At 51.5% G+C, this 23,149-nt stretch overlaps 1 protein-coding gene across 4 annotated transcripts; it reads left to right on the top strand.

The window, feature by feature from the left end:
• Positions 1 to 50: 50 nt before the first annotated feature.
• LOC128405881 (zinc finger RNA-binding protein-like) lies at positions 51 to 22,178 on the top strand. 4 transcript variants are annotated; one of them, XR_008328364.1, is made up of 19 exons: positions 51 to 120; positions 731 to 965; positions 6,606 to 6,720; positions 7,747 to 7,965; positions 8,319 to 8,623; positions 10,225 to 10,410; positions 10,679 to 10,916; positions 11,742 to 11,902; positions 12,200 to 12,319; positions 13,071 to 13,216; positions 14,542 to 14,683; positions 15,369 to 15,592; positions 15,886 to 16,057; positions 16,919 to 17,060; positions 18,721 to 18,818; positions 19,079 to 19,217; positions 20,013 to 20,124; positions 20,854 to 20,951; positions 21,851 to 21,938. XR_008328364.1 is itself a non-coding variant. In XM_053372897.1 (19 exons), the coding sequence occupies exons 1-19, from the start codon at positions 74 to 76 to the stop codon at positions 22,025 to 22,027; spliced, it is 2,997 nt and encodes a 998-aa protein (XP_053228872.1). In that variant the 5' UTR covers positions 51 to 73; the 3' UTR covers positions 22,028 to 22,178. The 4 variants fall into 4 exon arrangements, 3 of the variants coding, with proteins under 3 accessions (XP_053228872.1, XP_053228871.1, XP_053228870.1); XM_053372897.1 differs by having other exon boundaries at positions 15,405 to 15,592; positions 19,122 to 19,217; positions 21,851 to 22,178; XM_053372896.1 differs by having other exon boundaries at positions 16,922 to 17,060; positions 19,122 to 19,217; positions 21,851 to 22,178.
• The last annotated feature ends 971 nt before the right edge of the window (positions 22,179 to 23,149 follow it).

The raw sequence follows: 23,149 nt of genomic DNA, 5'->3' as shown, positions 1-23,149 counted from the left end.
CCTCGCGCGCCCTCCGCGCTCCCCGCCCCCCCCCCGCCGCTTCTCCCCCCGGTCGCCCAGCGGAGACGCCAAGATGGCGGCCAGCAATTACTACGGCTTCGCGGCCGGAGCCCCGTACAGGTAGGGGGGGCAGGGGCTGCTCCTGAGGGGCGAGGGCGGCCGGGGAGGGGTCCTGAGGCGCCCCGCCTCCTCCTCGGCGCGCTCCTTCTCGCTCCTGCACAACAGCCCGGCCAGGTGGGCCGGCGGGGGGGGGGCGAGAGGCGGAGCGGCTCTTCCCAGCAAGCCTGGCAGGTAGGCCGGGGGGGGGGCATCGCAGTCCCCTTCTCCTCCCCGTTCTGGTCAGAAGAGGGCAAGGAGTCTCGCAGGACAGATTCCGCAATGCTGGGCATGCGCTCGCTTCAGCTGCCGGTGCCACAGCCCTGCCAGGGAGGCTGATGCTGGCGCCCCTTCTCCCTCTCCCCCCCTCCAATTGTGGTAAGAAAGAGAAGGCAGCTGAGAGGACAGACATCCACATTTCTGAAATTTGCCCAACCTGGTGCCCTCCAGATGTTTTGGACTATAAGTCCCATCAGCCCAAGATTGCATGGAAAATAAGGATTATTGAAGTTGTACATGACACGAAGCCTGGCAACTCCAACCTGGCTATGTGGGAATCGCTTGCCATTTTCCCTTAGCGGCCACCACTTTTTTTCAACCTCATCAGTCTCTCACTTGTCGTCTTCCTTTTCAGTGCCCAGCCTGCTCCAGCTTACTGCCATCCCGCGACAGCAGCCAGCTACACAGTCCAGCAGAGCCCTGCGATAGAGCACGCTGTGGCCCCCGCCTATACTCCAGCTATACAGGCAGCCAGGTCTGTGGCATCTGCAGCATATGGGGGCTACCAGCCACCGTCAACGCAAGACTACAGTTATGGGACGCGGCAACCAGAGCCAACCCCCCAGCCAACTGTCACCCAGAACTATCAGGTAGCTGCTAATCAGTATCCTCACATCGGTGGGTTGGGTTTAACACAGGGGAGGCAACTAGCGGCCCTGCAGATGTTGTTAGACTCCAGACCCCTGCTACAACATTCATTCCAAATATCTAGGAATGATGGGAGTGATGGCCACAGGTGCTCCTTGCCTGATATTTTAGGGGCTGGAATAAAAGTATTTTGCATACTGGTGTTTTATAATTCTCCTGCTCCGTGGGGTGTTCTCGGGGTCTAGGGTCCCAGTCCCAAACACTTCCCAAGAGAATGGGATTCACAGTGCAGCATTGCCTCAGCAAGCCATGGTCAGGTCCGGGGAATCGTTCAGCTGTAAGTCCAGGCAAGGGGCAACACAGGAAGGAGGTGGGGGAAGGACCCAGAATCAGGAGCCAGAGACCTGTGTTGTTTCTTGCAAGAGGCACACATTTTATGAGCTAGTCCGCACCACACGGACCAAAGCCTAAGTACAGCTGCTGGTGGCAAATAAGTTCCTGGGTTGATTCCTCCAGATCTGTGTGATGACTGTGTGAGTCCACATTCTCTTGCTGCTCCTTGGCCAGGACCTTTTGGTGCCAGTGTTCTTGAGGACGGTAGGAGGGCTCCACTACCTCCTCCTCCTCCTCCAGCCGGTCTCCCACCGGGGCATCCATACCACTGGTGGCAGGAACCTCTGGCACTGGGTGGTCAGGTTTGGCCATAGCGAGCAGCTGACTTTCAGGAGAACGGAATGGCAACAGTGAGCCTTTCCATCCTATTTCATTGTGGGGTCCAAAGTGTGCATCGTCCCAGGATCCCATATGTGTAGTGGAATGAGGTGGGAGGAGGGGCTGCACCACTTCAGGCGACAGAGACTGCTTTATATGCTCCTCCACTGTGTGTGTAAAAGGAGAACAAGGTGGGGGGAGCTCTTTGCAAACTGCTGCGTTAACAGCACCAAAGTGACTTCCCTGGCACACAAGCCTGGCCAGAGCGTCTGGAAGTCCTGGGCTGCCCAGATGAGAAGACCCCCCCCCTTTTTGCTTCCCTGATGGGATCGAAAGGAAAGCAGAGCAAGACGTTGGGCACCAGCTGTTGTACAGGGCACCATCCTACTGTCTTAGGGACTCCACTCCAGATTTGTGCCGGGTTTACTCCTGAAGCTTCTCTTCTCCCTTCCCGTAAAGGTAAAGGTACCCCTGCCTGTACGGGCCAGTCTTGACAGACTCTAGGGTTGTGCGCTCATGTCAATAAATTCCATGCAGGTTAGTGAGCAGGTTGGCAGGGGAGGGGGAGGACGCCCATCCTTCATCTGGTGGTCTGCTGGAAGAAGGAAGACCTGCTCCATGCTCATCCAGCCCCCTGTAGGCTAATATTTTTTTCAGACTTATAACCTTTGTGGGCTTATTTACAAAGCTGTTGCAGTGCATGTTTTATGTGTCTAATATACATATAATTGTGGGAGGGGGGAATAGTGAGTGTTTGCCATAAGTACAAAAGGGGCTGGAATCTGACCATTCTAAACACGTCTAGTCTGCATCCTTGTTTCAACGAGGCTTGACAAAGAGCTGTGCTGGCTGGGGCTGGGCAATGTCTGTTTTAGTTCTTGTATTCATTTCCAAGGCCCTTAGCAACTTGGGTCCAGGTTATTTTAAGGATCAGCTGACCCATTAGTGATCCCTGGGATCTTTGGAGGAGTCTCTGTTGGTGATCCCGCATGGCATACAATGACCAGAAGCCATTAATTCAGGCCCAAGCCTGTGGAACTCCATCCCACCTGAGATGAAATAGGCATCATCCTTGCTGAACTTAAGGCCCATGGCTAAGACTTCCATATCCCAGCAGGCATTTTAATGTAGTGTTTCAGATTATTTGGTTTTATGATGAATTTTTGTTTTATTCTTCACATGGTTGGTTTTTAAGAAAACAACTTAGTCGTGCTAATATATGTTACTGGCATCCATCTGTCTCGAGAGACAATGGACTGCCACTCTGGGGGTGAAGTCTAAACGCTGTGTTAGCAGCATCCAAGTGACTTCCCTGGGGCGCAAGCCTGGCCAGTGGTTCTGGGGGTCCTGGGCTGCCCAAACAACAAGACCCCCTTCTTGCTGTCGCTGATGGGGTCCAAAGGAAGGCAGACCAATACATTTGGCTGCAGGAGTTGCTGGAAGGAGGTGTACAAGGTGCCATCCAATGGTCTCTTTGATTTGTGTAGGTTTACTTCTCCCTCGAGGCAGTGGAGGTTTTGGGTCAGAGTTTTCCTTCTTCTGGATGGGCTCCCTTCCCAGGTGTAGAAGCACCACCTGCCCTTCACTTCCCTCTACGACACAGACAAAAGCCTCCATCTGACCCCCTCTTGGTCTTGTCCACTTGACCTGCTGGAGCCTGTCTGGAGGTGCAGGGGAAGGCCCTAGCTGGCCAGGGGTTTGAGGCCTATTAGCTACCCTCACCTAGGCTCTTTCACAGGGTGCGGCTGTTGTCATAGAATCGTAGGCTTAGAAGGTGTCCCAACCCACTGCGATGCAGGAATCTCATCTAAAGCATCCCTGACAGATGGCAATCCAGCCTCCGCTTAAAAATCTCCAAGGAAGGAGAGTCCACGACCTCCCAAGGGAGTCCCTTCCACTCTCAAATGGCTCTTCCTGTCAGAAAGTTCTTCCTGATATTGAGTCGGAATCTCCTTTCTTGTCTCCTCTCTTCCAGGCTAAATAGCCCCAACTCCTTCAACCGTTCCTCATAAGGCCTGGTTTCCAGACCCCTTGATCATCTTGGTTGCCCTCCTCTGCACTCGTTGCAGCTTGTCAATATCCTTCTTAAATTGTGGTGCCCAGAATTGTCACATACTGACAGCTTCTAGGAGCCGCATGTGAGAGCTGAGTGCAGGGGGGGCACCAAAGGAGCATGGTGTGTCCCCCACAAAGGTACTACCCCTCCCCTAACACCTCATACACCTTTGCTAACATATAAATACCTTAAAACAAACAAACAAACAAATTTCTTTCCAGTAGCACCTTAAAGACCAACTAAGTTAGTTCTTGGTATGAGCTTTCGTGTGCATGCACACTTCTTCAGATACACTTGAAACAGAAGTAGCCAGATCCCTCTATATAGTGAGAAGGTGGGGAGGGGTATTACTCAGAAGGGTGGTGGGAATGGGTGATTGGCAGATAGCTGTGATGAGCCTGTTGACGACTCTTAACGACTGCAATAGGTCTTACAGGAAAAAGCAAGGGGTGAGGTGAGAAGGTGAAAAATAGCTTTGTCATTTATAATGAGATAAGAATCCAATGTCTTTGTTCAGACCAGGTCTCTCCATGGTTTTAAGTTTGGTAATGAGTTGCAATTCAGCAGCTTCTCTTTCCAGTCTATTTCTGAAATTCCTTTGTAGTAAAACAGCTACTTTGAGATCTTGTATAGAATGTCCTGGGAGACTGAAGTGTTCTCCTACTGGTTTCTCTGTCTTGTGATTCTTGATGTCCGATTTATGTCCGTTTATTCTTTGGCGTAAGGTTTGGCCTGTTTGTCCAATATAGAGAGCTGAAGGACACTGTTGGCATTTGATGGCATATACAATGTTAGACGATGAGCAATTAAATAGTCCCGAGATGGTATGTGTGATGTTGTTGGGGCCAGTAATGGTGTTGTCCGGGTGTATGTGGCAGCAAAGTTGGCATCTGGGTTTATTGCAGGCTCTGGTGCCAGTGTCCGTGTTACGTCTGGTTGTAGTATTATTGTGGGTTAGGAGTTGTTTAAGATTGGGTGGCTGTCTGTAGGCAATGAAAGGTCTTCCTCCCAGAGCTTGAGAAAGAGAACTATCATTGTCCAGGAGAGGTTGTAGATCTCTTATGATGCGTTGTACTGTTTTAACTTGGGAGCTGTATGTGATGACTAGAGGTGTTCTGTTATTTTCTTTTTTGGGTCTGTCTTGCAGCAAGTTCTCTCTGGGTATCTGTCTGGCTCTGTTGATCTGTTGTCTAACTTCATCTGCTGGGTATTTTAGTTCCAAAAAGGTTTGCTGTAGATCTCTTAGGTGAGAGTCTCTGTCTGTAGAATTGGAACAGATACGGCTGTAACGTAGTGCCTGGCTATATACAATGGACTGTTTGGTATGTTTGGGATGGTAGCTAGAGGCATGTAGATATGTTTGTCGGTCAGTTGGTTTACGGTATAAGGTGGTGTCTATGCGTCCATCCTGTATTTTTATAGTAGTGTCCAAAAAATGTATTTCTTGCATAGATTGATTCATTGTTAGGTTGATTGTGGGGTGAAAATCATTGAATTTCTGGTGGAAGGTGTCTAGGGTCTGTTGACCATGTGTCCAGATGATAAAAATATCGTCAATGTATCGCAGGTACAAGAGAGGTTTGAGTGGGTAGGAGTTTAGGAAACGTTGTTCTAAATCTGCCATGAAGATGTTGGCATACTGTGGGGCCATGCGGGTGCCCATTGCTGTGCCGCTGATCTGAAGGAACAGGTCATCACCGAATTTGAAGTTGTTGTGGGTAAGGACAAATTGGCAGAGTTTGGTGGCAAAGTCCGCTGTGGTTTTATCTGAAATGGTGTTCCTTATAGCTTGTAAACCATCGTTGTGTGGGATGTTGGTATACAGAGATTCCACATCCATAGTAGCTAGTATAGTGTTGTTGGGAAGATTATTTAAAGATTGTATTTTCAAAGACAGCAATGAGTATGGCAGACCAACACGGCTACCTTTCTGTAACTGGAAATATAAATACCTTAATAACGATGATGATTTTATTATTTATACCCCACCCATCTGGCTGGGTTTCCTCAACCACTCTGGCCAGCTTACCCAGTGGACCAATACAGCAACTGTTTTGGAGAGCAAGTGAAATCAATTCCTTTCTGACTTTAGTGGGCTACACACACACATAGCTATATGGGTATGATTGAAGCTATAAATTTGTTCTCAGAGCAGCTAGGGGGAGAATTCTTTTCCCCAAGCATCTGAAGAAGTGGACCTGAAGAAGTGTGCATGCACAAGAAAGCTTATACCAAGAACAAACTTAGTTGGTCTCTAAGGTGCTACTGGACAATTTTTACTTTTTTATATATATTTCAACTGCGTCAGACCAACACGGCTACCTACCTGAATCTTTCCCCAAGCAGTACAACCTGGGATAACTTTTCTTTTTTAAGCATCTATTTATTTTTACAATTAATATACTGCCTCTTCCAGCTGGTCAGAAACCGCATTGCAGGAAACAAACAGTAAGGAAGGACTTCTGATGGGATGGAATAATAGGGCAACTTCAGGAGTCATCAGGCATCACCTTCAAATGAGGTTGGGGCTCCATGTAGATCCTGGACTGCTCCCCGTTGCTCGAGTGGAATGAGAGAGCCACAGGGATGTCTCTAGCATTCCCCAGGTGTTGCTGCACTAAATTGGGAGCTCCAACACCTGGGAGGATACAAACGTCTCCATCCCTGTCTTAGGAGGAATCAATTGAAGATGTGTAAAAGTGTCCCTGGCTTTTGTGCCCCCCCCCCCAATATTTAAGCTACCTTAAATAAGCCACCCAGAAAAGGCTCCTATCAGCCAAAAGATGCTCTGGGTTATGGGTCGCCCTGTGGAAGGCATCCGGTTGGCTTGTGTTGCCCTCACCTGCTTATTGACAGCCAAGTTTTGTTTTGGCAGGATGGCTACAGTTACGGCCGATCCCCAACAGCAGGCGGCTATGAGACCAAACCATATTACCAGACGGTGGTCACGCAGCCCCAACACGTGGCCACGGACTCGTACTACCACTCGAGTGAGTTCAAATAGAAAAAAAAAAATCACTGTTCAGGCGTGTTCAGAATACTAGAGGCTTGTGGAAGCATTTGTGAAGAAGTTTCCAGTAACAGCTGTGTTGGTAACGGGGAAGATTTGGGAAGCAGGCATGGCGATGGGGGTCCTCATAAGCTGCCCCCTTCCTGAGCCACTGGGGCTGTCCTGCACTGCAATCTCACGCTGCTTTCAAGCTGGTTTAATAGAACCAAGAAGTTCACTTTGCGTTGGAATAAAGATGAGTGCAATTACTCCTTTGTAAACAGTTCATACAGGTTTGAAGCTGTCTGGAGGAGCGGTTCTCCCAATATGAGCCTGCCTGGGCTTTGAGATCTTGGGGGGGGGGGGGCGTGTTCCAGTTCCTCCACCTTCACAGGCATGTTTGGTGAGGACATGAGACAAGGCCTTCTTGGTGGCTGCTCCCAGACTGTGGAACTCACTTCAGCCTAGTTGGCTAGGCTGGGTCTCCATCTGCTTTCCTTTTGCCAGCAGGCAAAGACTTTTATTTTGCCATGCCTTTTGCCACCAACTGGCTGTTGTGGATGGTCTTCTGAGGCTGAATGATGTTGGGGTTTTGTGTGTGCTTTCAAAGGGTTTTAAATGTTTCAGCACTGCATTTTTAAAGGGTTGCTTATTTAACCGTTTTTTAATATTTATATTTGTGTGCTTGTTTAGATTTGTGCTGGGAGCTGCCTTGGGTCCCGCATTGGGAGAAAGAGAGGATAGAAATAAAATAAATAAAATAAGGTGGTTTATTTATATGTTGCTGTTCCCTGTTGCTGAGGAGTCTGGTCAGGCAAATGAAATGAAGGATTGTATGTTAGCTGTTCTCTAGCCTCATTGGAATGAATGGCTCTTAGTCATGTTCTTCAGTTTCACTGGGTCTCCTCTGAGGAGAATTTAGTTGGATGGAAGCCAGACACAGCCCAAGGAGCTCAGGCAGGCAGAATCTGGGCAGGAGTCGCCTGCTGCTCTCTGGTCTTCAGCGACTGCTCTCTGTCCTTCGTAGACTCCCAGAGCAGCTACAGCCAGCCTGCGGCCGTGTACAGTCCAAGCCAGCCCCAGAGACAAGTGACCCCCGTTAAGCCCGTCCAGACGGTGACTGCTTCCTCATCCTATAGCACCTACCCAGCCTCCACGACATGCCAGCAGAACATCTCTGCCTCCTCCCTCCAGTCGTACGCCCCTTCCTCTTCCTCCTACAACTCCTCTCCTGCATCCTACTCTGGTAAGAGCTTCTCTAAGGCCCTGCTTCCTCTTTCCCACTTCCTTTACCGCAAGGGTGCAGAGCCTGTGTGGCCCCAATCCCCATCGTCAATTGACCGTGCCGGCTGCAACTGATGGGAGTTGGTAGTCTCAACAACATTGACCTGTTTCCTCATCCCTGCTCTAGGAAACATCCCCTTTCTAAGTGCCGGCAGTAAAGAAATGCTGCTTCATAGAGCAGGGCTGGGGAACCTGTGGCCCTCCAGAAGTTGCTGGGCTGCAGCTCAGGCTGGCTGGGACTCAGGGGAGCTGGAAGGGCTGTTGCCTGGCCCTGCTTTGCTCGCCGTGCATCAACAGGAGGTCTTCTTTCTCCAGGGTCAAACTACTCCAACTATGAGGCCACTGCCTACGCGGCAGCCAGCGCTTCCTACTACCAGCCCCCCCAGCCGTCGCTCGTGCAGCAGCCGCCGCCGCAGCCCCTGCCTCCCACGCAGCAGCAGCAGCAGCAGCCCAAGCCCCTGGGGGGCTCACTGTGGAGCGACGGAGGCAGCAGCAACTCCTCCAGCAGCTACAGCAAGAAGCCCCAGTACCCCAGCAAGCCGCTCAAGCCCAAGGGGCCCCCCAAACAGCCTCAGCTCCACTACTGTGAGATCTGCAAGATCAGCTGCGCAGGCCCCCAGGTGAGTCTGGCTTCTTCCCTTTTGGTTCTTTGGCAAAGATTTGTCTGCTGTCTCCTGATGAGCTACTCAGGGTGCCTTAACAATCATTTGAAGCCAAGCATAATAAAAATAGGCCACAGTGCAAATGAGAAACTCATGTCTTACCTCCCAAAAATTCCTGGCAGCTGTAGTTTGTTAAGGTAGTTGGGAATTGTGATGGGTTCCCAGGATTCTGTGGTGGAAGCCGTGTGCTGCATGGTGTGGCTGAGATACAACAAAGGCACCAGTTTTTTCCTGATAAAAGAAGGACCTGCCTGAAATGGAGAGGTTTTCAGCAAATGTCAAACCACTCTGAGAGGAGTCCTTCCAAACCTCATGGAACAAAGAGTTCCATCTTTTAGGTGCCCCCACTCAGAAGGCCCTTCTCTGGTCCCCGGCAGCAGCAGAGCCTCTTGACCAGACCTTAGGCAGGAACCAGAGGTACAGAGTCTTTGCAGATATGGTTCAGGGAGCCCGTGGCCAGGCAGATGTTGTTGGTCTTCAGCAGGGCCAACTTGACCCACAAGATGGTCAAATTGTGAGGCCGGTTTCCCCAAACCACGACCGCCTGCGCCACCCTTGATGTCAGTAGTGGAGATGGGACTATCAGTGTACCCATTGGGAACCTGAAAGTGTGATCCTGATGGCTCATAGGCAAGGGCTGATCAAAAGCTGCTGGATCAGCTGCACCAGTGAGTCCCTGAAAGGGAATCCTCTTTTTGGCAGCCGATGCTTGCAGAAAACAGGTAAAGGCAAAGCCTCAGGCACGTGGGAGCTCTTTGCAAGCCCTGCCTTGGCTTTGATGCCAGGACTTCAGAATGCCTCGTGTCCTGGCTTCATTGTGACACCAGATGATCCCACCCGTCTTGTCAAATTTGGACCACAAGCCTAGGATCTAATATGGATCTGGACCACTGAACCAACAGGGTTCCTCATAGCTTCCCTGCCCTTGCAGTTCCAGGCTGGCTTGTCTTGCCCTGGTTGCTTACGAAGCCCCTCAGATTTACTAAGCACTGTACAAATGGTTCCTCTAGCTCCTTGTTCTGTATTCATCAGGATAACAGATGCTTTTGGAAAGCCCTCCCACCCAAACAGTCCTTGAATACAGCAGCTGTCCCCTGTTTACTCCGCAAAAGGATGGTGTTCAGAGATCTACATCCTTTGAACATAGCAGTTCTCTTTAGCTCTGACAGGGAATCATTGTGGACAGAGCTGTTCTCCATAAAAGACATTCCTCTTCTCCCTTTAGAGCAAGGCTGAGAAACCTTAGGCCTGGGGGTTGAATGCGGCTCTTGCGGCCTCTCTGTGCAGCCCTCGGGACTCTTCCCCCAGCCGTGCCTTCTCTGCAGGCCTCGCACCTCACTGACCCTGACCAGCCCTCTCCTCGACTGCTTTTGCAGGGCCGGAATGTGTCTTCAGAGTGCCATAATGCCTCTTTGCACCACCTCCAGACACAGCTCACCTCCCTGCACCAACACAAGGCCCATCCTGGATCGCCCTCCACTTCTTAGACGTGCCGTAGGCCATAAAAACGTTTCGGGGCAAGAGGATCCTGCCATGTCCTTCCTCCCACCCCCCTGCAGACTTACCGGGAGCACCTAGAAGGACAAAAGCACAAAAAGAAGGAGACGGCACTGAAGACAGGGAGTCAGGCGGGGGGCAGCGGCCTACGGGGGGTCCAGACCCAGCTGCACTGCGAGCTCTGCGATGTTTCTTGCACCGGGGCAGATGCTTACGTGGCCCATATCCGAGGAGCCAAGCACCAGAAGGTCGAGTGTCCTGGGAAGCGCAGGGGGCACCGGGAAGGAGGATCTTATGGGGGACCTTGGTCCACTCCAGGGGGCGGCCCCTCCGCCTTAGGTCTCCTGGGGCGGAGGACGGGGATAAAGCGAGCGTTGGCTGACTGCCTCTGGCTCCCCCTCTCTTTGGCCTTTCTGCCTTGCCCAAGGGGCGCCAGCTGCTCCTGCCCAGAGCCAAGCCCTGGTGAGCCTGTGCTGGGCCATGTCTCCCCTCTGCTGAAGTACATGTCTCTTCCAGGTCCTCAAGCTGCACACCAAGTTGGGGAAGCCCATCCCTTCCGTCGAGCCCATGATGCTCAGCGTCTCCGTGAGTCCTGCCAATGGCTCCGCCAGCAAGCCAGCTCTGCACCCCCCTGTCTCCACCACGGCCAGCGTCCTGGCAAAGCAGGCTGGGGGCACAGCCAACAGCACACCCAGCCCGAGCAAGCCGCTTTCTGCCAAGAAGCCCCTGGGGCAGGCAAAGCTCTTGTTTCCAGGTAGGCACTGTGGCGAGGGGGGCTGGGCGAGAGGCTTTGCAGAGAGGTGTTCTCTGGGGAGTGACCTCTCTGCGCAGGCCGGGGGGTGAGGGGGTCAAGGGGACTCCCTGTTTCTGACTGCAGGTGGGGGGGGCTGCAGCCCTCCCGGTGTAGCTGGACATACAACACCCATCATCCCTGGCCATTGGCAATGCAGGCTGGGAGTTGTAGTTCTGCAGTGTCTGGAGGGCCACCAGTTCTTGATCTAAGAAGGCATTTCTCCATATCAGATAGAGGCAATCTTCCATATTATTGCGTATTATTCATAGGGAAGTGGTGGGGAGGGGTTCGGGGGGGGTGAAATTGGCAAAGACAAACTCCATGAGGCCTGGTTCCCTTTTATTTCCTTTATCATTGGCTGCCTAGCACACCAGGGAGGGCTAAGCCTCCTCCACGCCATACATTCAAAGCACATGGCTTTCCCCAAAGAACCATGGGAACTGTAATTTGTTAAGGGTGTTGGGAATTATAGATCTGTAAACTACAGCTCCCAGGATTATTTTACGGAAACCATGTATTTTAAATGTGTGGTGTGCCATTTTACCCTACTCTACAGTGCAATACTGGTTTTGTCTCTAAAAAAACCCCCAAGGCCTTCCAAAATCTGACACACACACCCCAGATCTGCGACCTGAAGTGGTACGGGCCATTCTTAGGACCTCATTCTGCTGCATGCATGGCTGCCTACTTGGTCACTGGCCAAGTTGACCTGTAAGGGGAAGTTCCTTCATAAAAGCAAATGGTGGCCAGGTCAAGATCTGAGAACCTCCATGGCTGTTTTATCAGGAGCAGGCAAAGCTCAGGGGACAAGCGCAAAGCAGGAAGGGGCAGAAGGGGTGTCCCCGAAAGCCGCGAGGCCAGCAGACGAGTCCCCCCTCAGCAGCTCCGGAGACGGTCTGAGGGATCTGCTGGACGTGCAGCCTGTGGGTCACGATTATGTCGAAGAGGTAAGGGAAAGGGAGGACGTGCCTCCTTCGCGGAAACATTTGCCGGTCATCTGTCAGGGATATTAACTGAGTTACTTCAAATATCTTTTCCACCACGGCTGTGTAAATGGGGCAGGAGAGCTCTTTGGAGCCGGGCTTCCAAGGTTGCTCCCTTGGCTCAATCCTTCTTTCACCTCTGCCTCTCCCTGCATCTCTCCCTATGGAAGATCTGGCAAGGTGGGGGGTTTCAGGGCCTGTTTCTGTCACACGGGGGACAGGACTAGCCTGGCTGAGACGATGCACCTTGCACCTCTCCAGGTCCACAATGACAAAGGCAAGATGGTTCGCTTCCACTGCAAACTTTGTGAGTGCAGCTTCAACGACCCCAACTCTAAAGACATGCACTTGAAGGGCCGCCGGCACAGGCTGCAGTACAAGGTGCGAGGGCTGGGAGGGCCTGGTGTGGGCTGGGCCTCCGAGGCTGGCAGGCCCAGTGGGGGAGCCCCTGTCTGGCAAGACCCACCTGCTGTGAGAGGGTGCAGGGAGCCTGTTTGCTTCTGTGGGGCCAGAGGCAGCAATGGGTGAAGCAGTCCTTGGCCCCTGGGCCTGAGGGGTTCCCCTCCCCTCTTCTACGCATCCTCTGCAGCCCCTTTTGTTCCCATCACCCCGCATTCCAGCCAGAGGCAGATGGGTGAGTCTGGAAGCTTCCATTTTGATTTCCAACAATATCTGTGATGTAATCTTGTTCTGGAATGCAGAAATTAATGATGGGAGCGCTGGGGAGGCCTTGGGCCTAGGCCCTGTTTCTGGAAGTCAGTTCTGCCAGCTGTAAATTGGCCGTAATTGTAGCCTCCACAACACTGGGTAGCTGTGAGGGTGGAAGTCAGGACTGCCAGATAGGAAGGGACCTCTGTTAATGCCCACCATTTTGAAATACAGCTAGCTCTTCTGGATTCCCACACTGGAGAATCCTGGAAAGTGTGCTTTGTATGGGTGCCAATAAATCTTCCCAAATTGAGCAGGCTGCCTGGAGCAGCAGCAGCATCTGGAAAACCCGGATGGGGAAAGCGGATGGGAAACGATTTGGGGCCCAAGTTCCTGGTCCCTCTGGATCTTTGCCTCTGGACACAGCTTGTAGCAATAACTGAACTGCTCTATTCTGAGCCTGATGGCAACAAACCTCTTGCAGAAGAAAGTCAATCCTGACTTGCCAGTCGAGATCAAGCCCAGCAACCGAGCTCAGAAGTTGCACGAGGAGAAGCTGAAGAAGCAGCAGCTGCGGTCCCTGGGGAAGAGGCGCCGAGAGGAAGAGCAGCGCTGGCACCTAGAGATGAGGCGAGTCCTGGGGAAGGGGCTGGGGGGCCGAGCGTCCCCTTTGCATGCAACAGCAGGTCCCAGGTTCAGTCCCTGCCTGTAACCTTGGAGAACTGCGCTCAGTTGGTGTAGACATTGCTCGGGAGACCGGGAAAGCTGCCTTGAAGTGCTGGATCCATGTTTGCTTTCTCTTTTAAATGTCAGGTTCCAACTCTGGCTGGCCTTTTGCAGGTTGATGGCTGTACTCTTATCTGTGGAAGAAGAGGGAGGGAGGGCAAGAAGCCTTCTTGTGACTGTTCTTGTTGTTGTTATATTATCAATATTATCCAGCACCATCAGAAACCCAGAGGAAATATAGACAGTGTCAGAGGCTCAGGAGCAGAGAGAGTCAGGGGACTCAGCGTCAGAGGAGTCTAGGAGGGCTGAGACTCCGACTAGCAGGAGGCCGCAGAGAAGGAAGGAACAGAGGAAGAGGTGGAGTAAGGCTAGAATCTTAAACTGGTGTCAGGGGGGAGGAGATTCAGATGGAACTTCGACGGTCTAAGGTATAGATGTAGCGTTGCGCGCTGCGCGTCTGGAAATGAAACTGAACTTCAATAAAGACTTTTTTACTTGAGGAAGAAGCAGCGTTGGTCTTGTGTGAGCTGGGACCTTGGGCAGCGCTGACAGACAGTCTCTTCTCCTGAGCAGCTTACAGTCTAAACTGGGCGGTGTAGGATTAACAGCAGGAATGCCAGTTTAGGCATAACCCTCACCGTTGTTTAGCTTTGCTCACATCAGTTCTGGTCTCACATGCTTTCCCGCTTTTCCTGTCAGAGGAGGAGGAGATTGGAAATTTGCTTCTTGAACTAATCACAGTTCCTTGCTGCATCCAGGCACGTAGGAAGGGAGGGGGGGCAGACGTCTGGTTAAACTGCTGTTTGTTTAAACAAGCCAGCTTCAGGAAGCACAATTTTGATCCTGATTACTTTGAGCAAGCCATTGTTCCAACTCATCACAGTTTTGTCTGAGTTGGGTGCAATGGAGAACTCGGTCCTCCTCGGAGGCAGGGAGGCAGGATGAAATTCGTGAGCTTGAGGCTGGTGCTCAGAATGAGGAATCACAGTTTAGCGTAGCATCTGAAAGGGCAGGGCAGGAAGAATGTGAATGTACAGTGTCGCGGGAGGAAGAAGCCTTGGAGGCAGAGCGGGAGGGATGGACTGAGCAAAAAGATACAGTCTCCACTCCAAGTCCAGAGGGATTCCTGCTCTTGGTCCATAATCCTGGCTCTGCTTGCTGCTGCCCCTCCTTCCTGTGCGAGAGCCAGGCTGTTCTAATGCAGCACTTCTCCCGCCTTTCCCCTCCAGGCGCTATGAAGAAGAAATGTACTGGCGTCGGGTGGAGGAGGAGCAGCTGTATTGGGAGGAGCAGCAGCGGCGGCACCTGGCGGCAGACTGGCCCCCGCCACCCCTCATGGGCAGGCCTGGAGTGCCAGTCCCCCCTCTCTTGGTGGGTATCCAGGTTTGGGTGGCACTTCCTTCAAACCCCAGGCTCCCTGCAAAGCCAGCCAGCTGAATCACACCGTCAATCTATTCCAGTGTAATGCTAGACCTGAAGAAGCCTGCCTCTTCGGCTCTTCACATGGCGGCCAGGGGGGTCTGGAAGCATCCATTTACTGGTTTGAACTGACCAGTTTCTTGTTGCTCATGAACTGTGGTTATTCTAAACCGGGAGTTTGGCACCCTGGCAGTGGCAAAGGTGAGGCTCACATTCAGCACCAGCCAGGTTATTGGCACTGACAGTGGGCTGAGCACTGGCCTCAGGGGTGGGGCAGGGGATTGCGGGTGACTTGCGGGTGGAGAAGGAACCTGTGTCAGTTCTAGTTGGGGCTGCAGGCAGGAGGATCCATGTTCTTGGCTCAAACTCTAAATTTATTGAAAGAGGCCAGAATCAAAACTGATTTCTGCTCCTGACTTGCTTCAATGAAAAATAGTTTAAACATATCACTGTTCCCAGTTTGGATATAATGAGAAACTGTGTTCATGTGAACCGGGAAGTGAGTGCTTCTGGTTTCTCTTCCTGACTGTTGGAAGTGGGCCATGTGAAAGTGCAAGGCTCAGTCATATCGCGCTGAACTATGATTCACCATGAAGTCTGACCTGTGCCTTTTCCTCACCTTGTTTGCCCGCTTTAGTTGACAGACTCCTTCTGTCCATTTTATCTCCCTCAGCCCACCCGGCGACCGGACTCTTCTGATGACCGCCACATCATGACAAAGCACTCCAGCATCTACCCAACAGAAGACGAGCTGCAGGCCATTCAGAAAGTCGTCTCTCACTCTGAGCGTGCCCTTAGGCTCGTCTCCGATTGGCTGACGGAGCAGGAAACAGAAAAAGAGGAAGGCAGTAAAGAGAAAGGGTAATGCTTTCAGGTCGCCTCTGTTCTTGGCCTTCACTCAAATTATGCTCACAAACAACCCTGTGGGGTAGAACAGGCTGAAAGAGGGTGACTGGCTCCAAGGAAGTCACCAAGTCTTCCTAGTCACTCCTACCCACGAGGCCAGGCTGCCAACAGGGGAATAACCTGCTCCCAGCGGCACACAAGTGCCTTGGACATCCCTGCTGGAACCCTTCCTGATGCATTTAATCGCCCGTGCTAGGTAGCTAGTCCTCATGAGCACACTTCCTTTCCTGCCCCTCTCCTTTCAACAGGAAGGCAGACGACCCTCCCCGGCTTCTGAAAGGTGTAATGAGAGTTGGCGTCTTGGCAAAAGGGCTGCTTCTCCGCGGAGACAGGAATGTTCGCCTGATCCTGCTGTCGGCCCAGAAACCTACCCTGGCTCTTCTCCAGAGCATCACGGAGCAGCTGCCCCAGCAGCTGGAGGTAAGGAATGCCTCTCTGTGCTCCGCAATCAGACTTGCCAGCCTTTGGAGAGTAGGATGTGTGTATTTTGATATATTTTAGCTGTTGTTTGTTTGTTAAATTTCTATTCTATTCTATTCAAATCCTGTGTCTGGATGGGCCTGCTGAAACAGAAAAGGTTCCCAGCAGGGATCTAAAAAGAAAACAGTGGTGGGCCCACCTGACATCAATAGGCAGGGAGTTCCAAAGGACAGCTGCTACTAAACTAAAGGAATGACTCCTTACTGATGCCAAGTGGAACTTAATGATCACATTGGCATCTTACGTGGAGCTGGAATTGTCCCACTCTGCTCTTCAGTTGCTGTTTTTTAGTCTGCCTTTTATTTGAGTTTTATATTGTGGCACTTTGTACGCCACCCTGGAGTCGTTTGAGGAAGAGCGTTTAAGAAAAATACCTAAGTATAACAAATGACAAGAGGCATGACACAGTTTCCACAGTAAAAGCAGGTCCCTGCTCCCAGTGAATCTAAGATCTTGCCTCTTGGGCCTCACTTCCTGGCTTTGGGACTCTCCCCAGCCTGCCCTGCTCCCTCCTGGAGTGCCTCTGCCTGGCTGGAATGTGTCCTTGGAGCTCTCGCCACTGTCTCCTGCTTGCTAGATGGAGCAGCTGTGTGTAGAAACCTCTGGCTCCTGCACGCCTGTGTGACAGTCCTGTCTGCTGGGCGAGCATCAGCCCCCACTGGCATGCCGCTCCTGGCTGATTGTCCTCAGGGACAGCAGCCCTAGGGTCAGAAGTTTGCCATCTCTGTCCTAATCTGTATTGGGCAGGGGGGCATATCTCAAAGGCTGATGGAATTCTCTTTTTCTCCTCATCTGTCCCAGAAGGTGACGAGCGACAGTTACGAAGTGCTCTCCAACTCTGAGGAAGCCAATATTGTAATTGCATCATGCAGGGAACCCCAAATGCAGGTCACAGTTTCGTTGACGTCTCCCTTGATGAGAGAAGAGGCCGCTGCAGATGCAGGTGAGTCTTCAGAACTTTATTTATAAAAGTTTAAAACCTCAGAGTTGTGTATAGGAACATAAAAACCTTTAAAAGCAGAACAGAGCAGAACGTTTTAAGTAAGTGTGTGGGCCTGTCAGCATGAAAAAAGTCTTCAAGAGACACCTGAAATTCAAATTTGAGGGTTTTTGCCAAATCACTCCTGGAAGAGTGCTCGACAGCATTCACTTCAACTAAATTTTACTCACTAGTAGACCCATTGAAATTAATGTATATCAGCGTAGCATACGGAGCTGGAGATCCTGCTGGTGCTGTTTGTGTTGCCTTGTTTTAGGAGAGAGGAAAGGGTTGGCATCTGGGCAGTTCTGTGGTCCACCACCAGGGGGCAGCACCCCAGAAAGAAGGGTGAGGCTGCCTCCCTCCAGCTTCCCTGCTTCTCTGCCCTGGGAGATGGCTGGCATCCGGCTTCCCCCTCAGGAGGCAAGGCGGTTTCCCCAGAGGATGCTGCGACAGGAGTCCTGGGTGCCAGAGACGGGCTTTGATGTCATCCCCTTAACCCCAAGAGCTCATGCCTTTGCTCAAGCCACCTGGGAGATCATTTGATCGAAATGTTGGGCCTTGTATCACTTAAAATAAAAATAACCTGACCTTCAGCTCTGGCTCTGACCGAGTTTCCACATCACCCTCTCCAAAGGAACTTGGAACTGACCAGGGGTGGTTTGTGGAAGGCTTCCTAGCTAGAATCGGTGCTTGTGGGCGGCTAAGCATTCTGCTTCCATGCCTGCTCTTTTGTAGTCTTGCTGAAGCCCACCCACTTATGGGCGGCTGGAAGGAGCTGCTGGGGGAGAGAAGGCAAAGAAAATTGCTTTTGCAGCCTTACTGTAGTGGCAGATCCCGCGAGAAAACTCTCCCCCAGCTGTGGTTGCCCATTAAAGCAGGAAGAAAAAGGGAATGCGGTTTGAATGCAAATGGCAAGGGAAGCCCTCCTTTTCCAGGGCCATTTCATACAACATCTTGGGTGCGCCCATGTCTGGCCCATGTTCCCTGTAGGAAACTCACAGGCTTGTGAAGGAGGGGTGTGGGTGCATCTCCGCTGTGTGGAGGGGCCTCTGCCTTGCGCCTGCTGCCATGTGCACCCATGTGTGGTGGGTTGAGGAGGGGGAAGTTGGGGGCGCAAGGAAAGCCTGGCTGGACCAGGCCAAGGGCCTCTCTGGGGCATCATCCTGCTCTCACGGTGGCCAAGCAGATGCCCCAATGGGACGCCCACAGGTAGACCTTGAGCACAAGAGCAGCTCTTCCCCACTTGTGATTCCAGCAACCTGGTATTCAGAGACTTTTACTGATAGTGGAACTAGGAACATCCCCCGCTACCTGTAGATGGGATGCTCAAATCGTTTATTACAAGGTGTAATATGCTCAAGGGGTGTATATGGTTCTCTCCTCCACATTTTATCTTCCCAACAACCCTGTGAGGTTAGGGAAGCAGGTTGAGGGAAACTGGCCCAAGAGGACCAGGGAGCCTTGTGGCAGAGTTCAAGCCCAGGTCTCCCAGGTGATCCTAGTCCAACATGCTGATTGTTGTGCCACATTATGCAACATGGTTTGCCTTCTCTTCTGGCTGACTGGGTTGCAGCCTGCCTCTTCCGCCTCCTCCCTTCCTTCCTTTCTGCTTCCTTCTTAGAAACATCACCAGAACCTCAGCTCGACTCTGCAGAGACCTTGAACAAGGATAAGTGCCTGGAGTCCCTGGCCGCTCTTCGCCATGCAAAATGGTTCCAGGTAAGAGAAGCCAGTTTGGCCAAGGACTGTGGCCAAGGGCTGTGTCCGCTCCCCTGGCGCCCAAGAAGGAGGGTCCAGTTAAGCCACCAAGTCTTAACTTGGTGTTTTTTAAATCTTATGATTTCAAATCCACAGTGACCCATTTCAGAGACAACCCTTGGCTTTGTTAGAGCATCACCAGTTTCCCTTTTTCTTAATTTCTTGTGCCCTGACATTTGCTTGTTGTGGAGGGGGACAGTTCATGGTTGTTTTCTTTCAAGACATGGATCCGAGATGGAGATTTTTTTTCCCCTCTCCACAAAGGCCCGAGCCAACGGCCTGCAGTCGTGTGTGATCATCATCAGGGTTTTGCGGGACCTCTGCCAGCGTGTGCCAACATGGGGTGCTCTTCCAGATTGGGTAAGGAGGCGGGGAGAGGCAGCACCTTTGGGGAATTCACACGCATGCACATGCTTGAACCAGCAGTACGATGCACATCACAAGATTAGGCCATTCCCAGAGTCTTGTTTTTAGCAAGTGAAGTAGACTGTATATGTTGGGCTTCAGTTCACCCAGGTCGTCATGGGAGCCCCTTCTGCATGGGTATAAGTGGGGGGGGGAGGTGGTATTTGGAAAGGAGGCCTCTTCAGTGATGGCCCCCAATAGTGGAGCTCCTCCCTGCTTGGTGCCACAGGTGCCTTCCGCAACCCGGTGCCCTCTTGACCTTGTTGGACTCCCAATCCCATAATCTCTGAACCACTGGCTGTGTTCAGGGATGGTGGGAGGAGCTTGCCTAGTGTTCAGGGACATTGGGAGTTGAATTCCAAGGCAAATGGAAAGGAGAATGTGGGGGAAGGTTGGTTTGCGTCCATATTGGTTACTTGTTGCTGCTCCGCAATTGGATTCCTCTCACAGAGCTACAATTCCCAGAGTGGTTTAGCCCCTCTTCCCACGGATCTCTGGGGACTGTAGTTCTTTGGGTTGAAGAGTGTCCTCCTCTCAGCACCCTTAACAAACCACAGTTCCCAGGATGCTTTAGGGGAAGGTATGATACTGTTTTAAGAGGGTAGTGCAGACAGGCCATAGTCTGAAGTAAAAAAATATTGGGAAATGCTTAGTGGCATTAAGAAAGGCGCACTTCATTCTCAACAAGATATTCACATGTTTATAAACTGCACTTTCCATATAAGAAGTTGTGTTCTTCTTCTCTTCCAGGCGATGGAGCTGCTGGTGGAAAGAGCTCTGAGCAGCGCCACGGGCCCTTTGGGACCTGGGGAGGCCATGCGGAGGGTCCTAGAGTGCCTTGCCACCGGGATGCTCCTGGCAGGTCAGCTCTGCAAGCTGCGCCAACTGCAGTCTTTCTCCCAGTTCTGGGGCAGGACCACAGCTTCTGGCTCAGAGCACATGCTTCACGTGCTAAATAGCCCCCAAGTAGAGCCTGGAGCGAAGGGAAGCCTGGAGAGCCAGCGGCCACCAGGGGGCGATGTCCCTAGACCAAACCATGTTCACCCCTCCCCTCCTTCTCCCACAAGGTTCCTCTCAATGCAGCCCTAAGAGGGTTCTGGAAAACCACTTCCACTGTGTACTAGCTCCAACATTCTGGATTTGTGCTAAAACTATTTGTTTTCTATTATTACTATTTAAAAACAAGTAAGGAGGTGAGCAGACCTGCAGTGCTTGAAATTGGTACTTTGGTGTCAGCACACAAACACCCACAATGCAGCTTAGCAGCTGAGAAAACCCTGGTTGGTGGCTTCTCATTCATTTTAGGTTCGTTCCTTAGTTTTCTAAAAGCTCCAACGTAGATTTGCAATCTGCAACAACAAGGGTTTGGGGGGAGGCTTAGGTTTCCCCATCTCTGCTCTAAGGAGGATCAGATCCCCAGAAATGAACTGGAGAAACAAACCACTAGAAATACTCCAAGGATAGGGGGCTCTAGGGGCTCCAGCCCCCTCAATATTTTGAATCTGGGTTGGGAGGGGAATCAGGTTGCTAAAAATCAAAGTTTGCCTCCTTCCTACGCATAACCTTGCTGCCATCTTCTGCTTCCCTGCAGATGGCCCAGGGCTCCAAGACCCCTGTGAGAAAGAGCCAGTGGATGCCTTGCAGAGCATGGCCAGGCAGCAGCGAGAGGACGTCACGGCCAGCAGCCAGGTGTGTGGTGCCTTGGGCTCTCTGCCTGAGAGAACTTGCAGCCCTCAAGGCACCTCCATGGGCAGTGCTGGCTGGGGCTGGTGGGAGCTGGGAGCCCCACCACTCCTGGAGGACCAGAGGTTCCCCATCTCTGCTGTGGGGCTTGTCAACTTAAAACTAAGCTTATAGGAATCATGAAAGGCTTTGCCAGGACCACCTGCTTCCCCGAGTGGCGCCTGGCTCACTTGCACTTAAGTGTCATGAAAGAGAGACTTTGGTTCGCTACAGCTCTTGGTCTCTCTCTCTTCAGTGTATCATAGTCCATAGTTGGCTGCTTGCCTTCTCTCTCCAGCCAGAGGGTGTCCTGCCCTTCCTTTGTCGCGAGGGCAGATCTGCAATTTGGCGCTCATTGCCTTCTCTTGATGTCAACCAGCGCCAGGATCCAGAAATGTGGAATTTGCTCTGTCAGCCAAGGGAGCCTTAATTATTAGCACTCACCTAGAAATTCCTCTGAGTTAGGACATTGTAGTTTAGTAGCAGCAGGAGGAGTCGGAGGAGTCGCTTGTTACCTAAACAAAAAATAAACACATTATACCATAAAAGAGAAACCATAGAAAACATTAACATTTTCATGTAGCACCAACATTCATTAATGTTTATCTATATACTTTTTGCTCTAAGCTGATTGGGGAATGTTTGCTCCACCCTCAAGAAGTCATTTATAGATATCCTTAAAATGTGAACGCTATTCACTTCTTTCAAAATAGCAATGAAGTGGGGACGCAGTGTGCTGGGAAAGCAGGAGTAGTGTAAAGCTTAAGGCCTGGTTAGAAAGGGAATGATTCTGCCTGGCACCTAAAGATATGTAGGGTTCAGACTCCTAACCCTGTGCGCATCTTTGCCTTTCTCCCTCCCCGCAGCATGCCTTGAGGATGCTGGCTTTCCGTCAGATCCACAAAGTCCTCGGCATGGAGCCCTTACCTCTGCTGAAAAACCGGCCCGGCCCACACAACCGGAAGAGGCGGCGGGACATCGAGGAGGAGTCCGAGGGCGAGGAGAAGAAGGACAAGAAGGAGGGGGAGGAGGGCGGGGCCTAACCACTCTTCCACAGTTGCAAAATATGGTTTTTGTTTAGTCTAAAATTTTGGTAATTTTAGTGTGTTCCTCCCCCCCTTTAAAAAAGAAATAATACTGTAGATTGTTTTAATACTGTGCTTCAGTCATTAAAGGGATTCCATCATTCCATAAGAGTGGTCTTCTTTCTGCAGCCTGGAGATACACTTTCCACCTTTCCAATTGCTTATCTGGAAAAAACTTCCTCGCAGCAACATGTGTCATTTTTAAAACAGCCAAACCTCTGACCATTCTCTCCCCACCCCCTTATCTTTAAAATGCATCTTGTGAAATGATGATTCAGGAATTGCAGGCTTAAGGATTAATTGTTCATTGCTCTGCAGCCTGGTCAGAGTTGGAGGGGATCCCTGGGCTGAACTGAACCAACTGGCATATCTGCCACTGGAAAACTTCAGTTGCTCCATAACATGCGATGCAACTTGCCCCATAATCCTGCCAGCAGCCCTTTGCTGTGTGCTTTGGGCTGGCTCCAGCTTTGAGGGGAGTCGGGTTGCTGGGCTACACCTCTACTTCAGTGGGTCCCCTGCTGTGCCAGTGGATATTCACTGGTGAGCTTGGAAAGGGGGTTGCCATTTTAGTTTCCCACAATGCTTCAGAGGGACGCCTTGTTGCAGACATTGTAGGAATTAAAATGGCCCAGCCTCAGATGAGGTTGCCCATAGCATGGGGAGAGGGAAAGGGGCCCAGGGCAGGCAGCTGTTGGGGATGGGCCCTGAGGAGGTGGACAAGGTCTGTGCCAAACCTGCCCCTGCTCCACATGATTGGTTGGTGGCTGGGATGTCTGGGGAAGGACTGAAACCACCTCCACAGAGAGTTGCTGTTTCCTCAATAGCTTGTTACTCAACTGCAGAGAAGAATAAGGAAGTTCTTCATGAGAAATGGTTGTAGACAGAGTCAGACCATCTAGCTCAGTATTGTAAAGTCTTAGAGGTAGTGGCGCTCCCAAACTTCTGATGGGAGTCTTTGCCAAACTTTTCTGAAGACAGGCTGTTGGCCTGTGTAGCTCATCTGCAAAGGCAGTCTTGGGTTTTAGACTTGGCTGCAGATTTCAGGGGCTGAACATGGGACCTCCTGCATGCAACCCC

Source organism: Podarcis raffonei, chromosome 18 (genome assembly GCF_027172205.1).
Source record: "Podarcis raffonei isolate rPodRaf1 chromosome 18, rPodRaf1.pri, whole genome shotgun sequence".
NCBI lineage: Eukaryota > Metazoa > Chordata > Lepidosauria > Squamata > Lacertidae > Podarcis > Podarcis raffonei.
This window is presented reverse-complemented; position numbering and strand designations above follow the sequence as displayed.

What these genes read in the sequence shown, in the direction of transcription:
- LOC128405881 (XM_053372895.1), top strand. Translation starts at nt 74, where the DNA reads ATGGCGGCCAGCAATTACTACGGCTTCGCGGCCGGAGCCCCGTACAG. An exon ending in TGCCAGTCCCCCCTCTCTTG is followed by an intron (nt 14,684 to 15,368) that starts GTGGGTATCCAG and finishes TGCCCGCTTTAG; the next exon opens with TTGACAGACTCCTTCTGTCC. An exon ending in GAAGGCAGTAAAGAGAAAGG is followed by an intron (nt 15,593 to 15,885) that starts GTAATGCTTTCA and finishes TCCTTTCAACAG; the next exon opens with GAAGGCAGACGACCCTCCCC.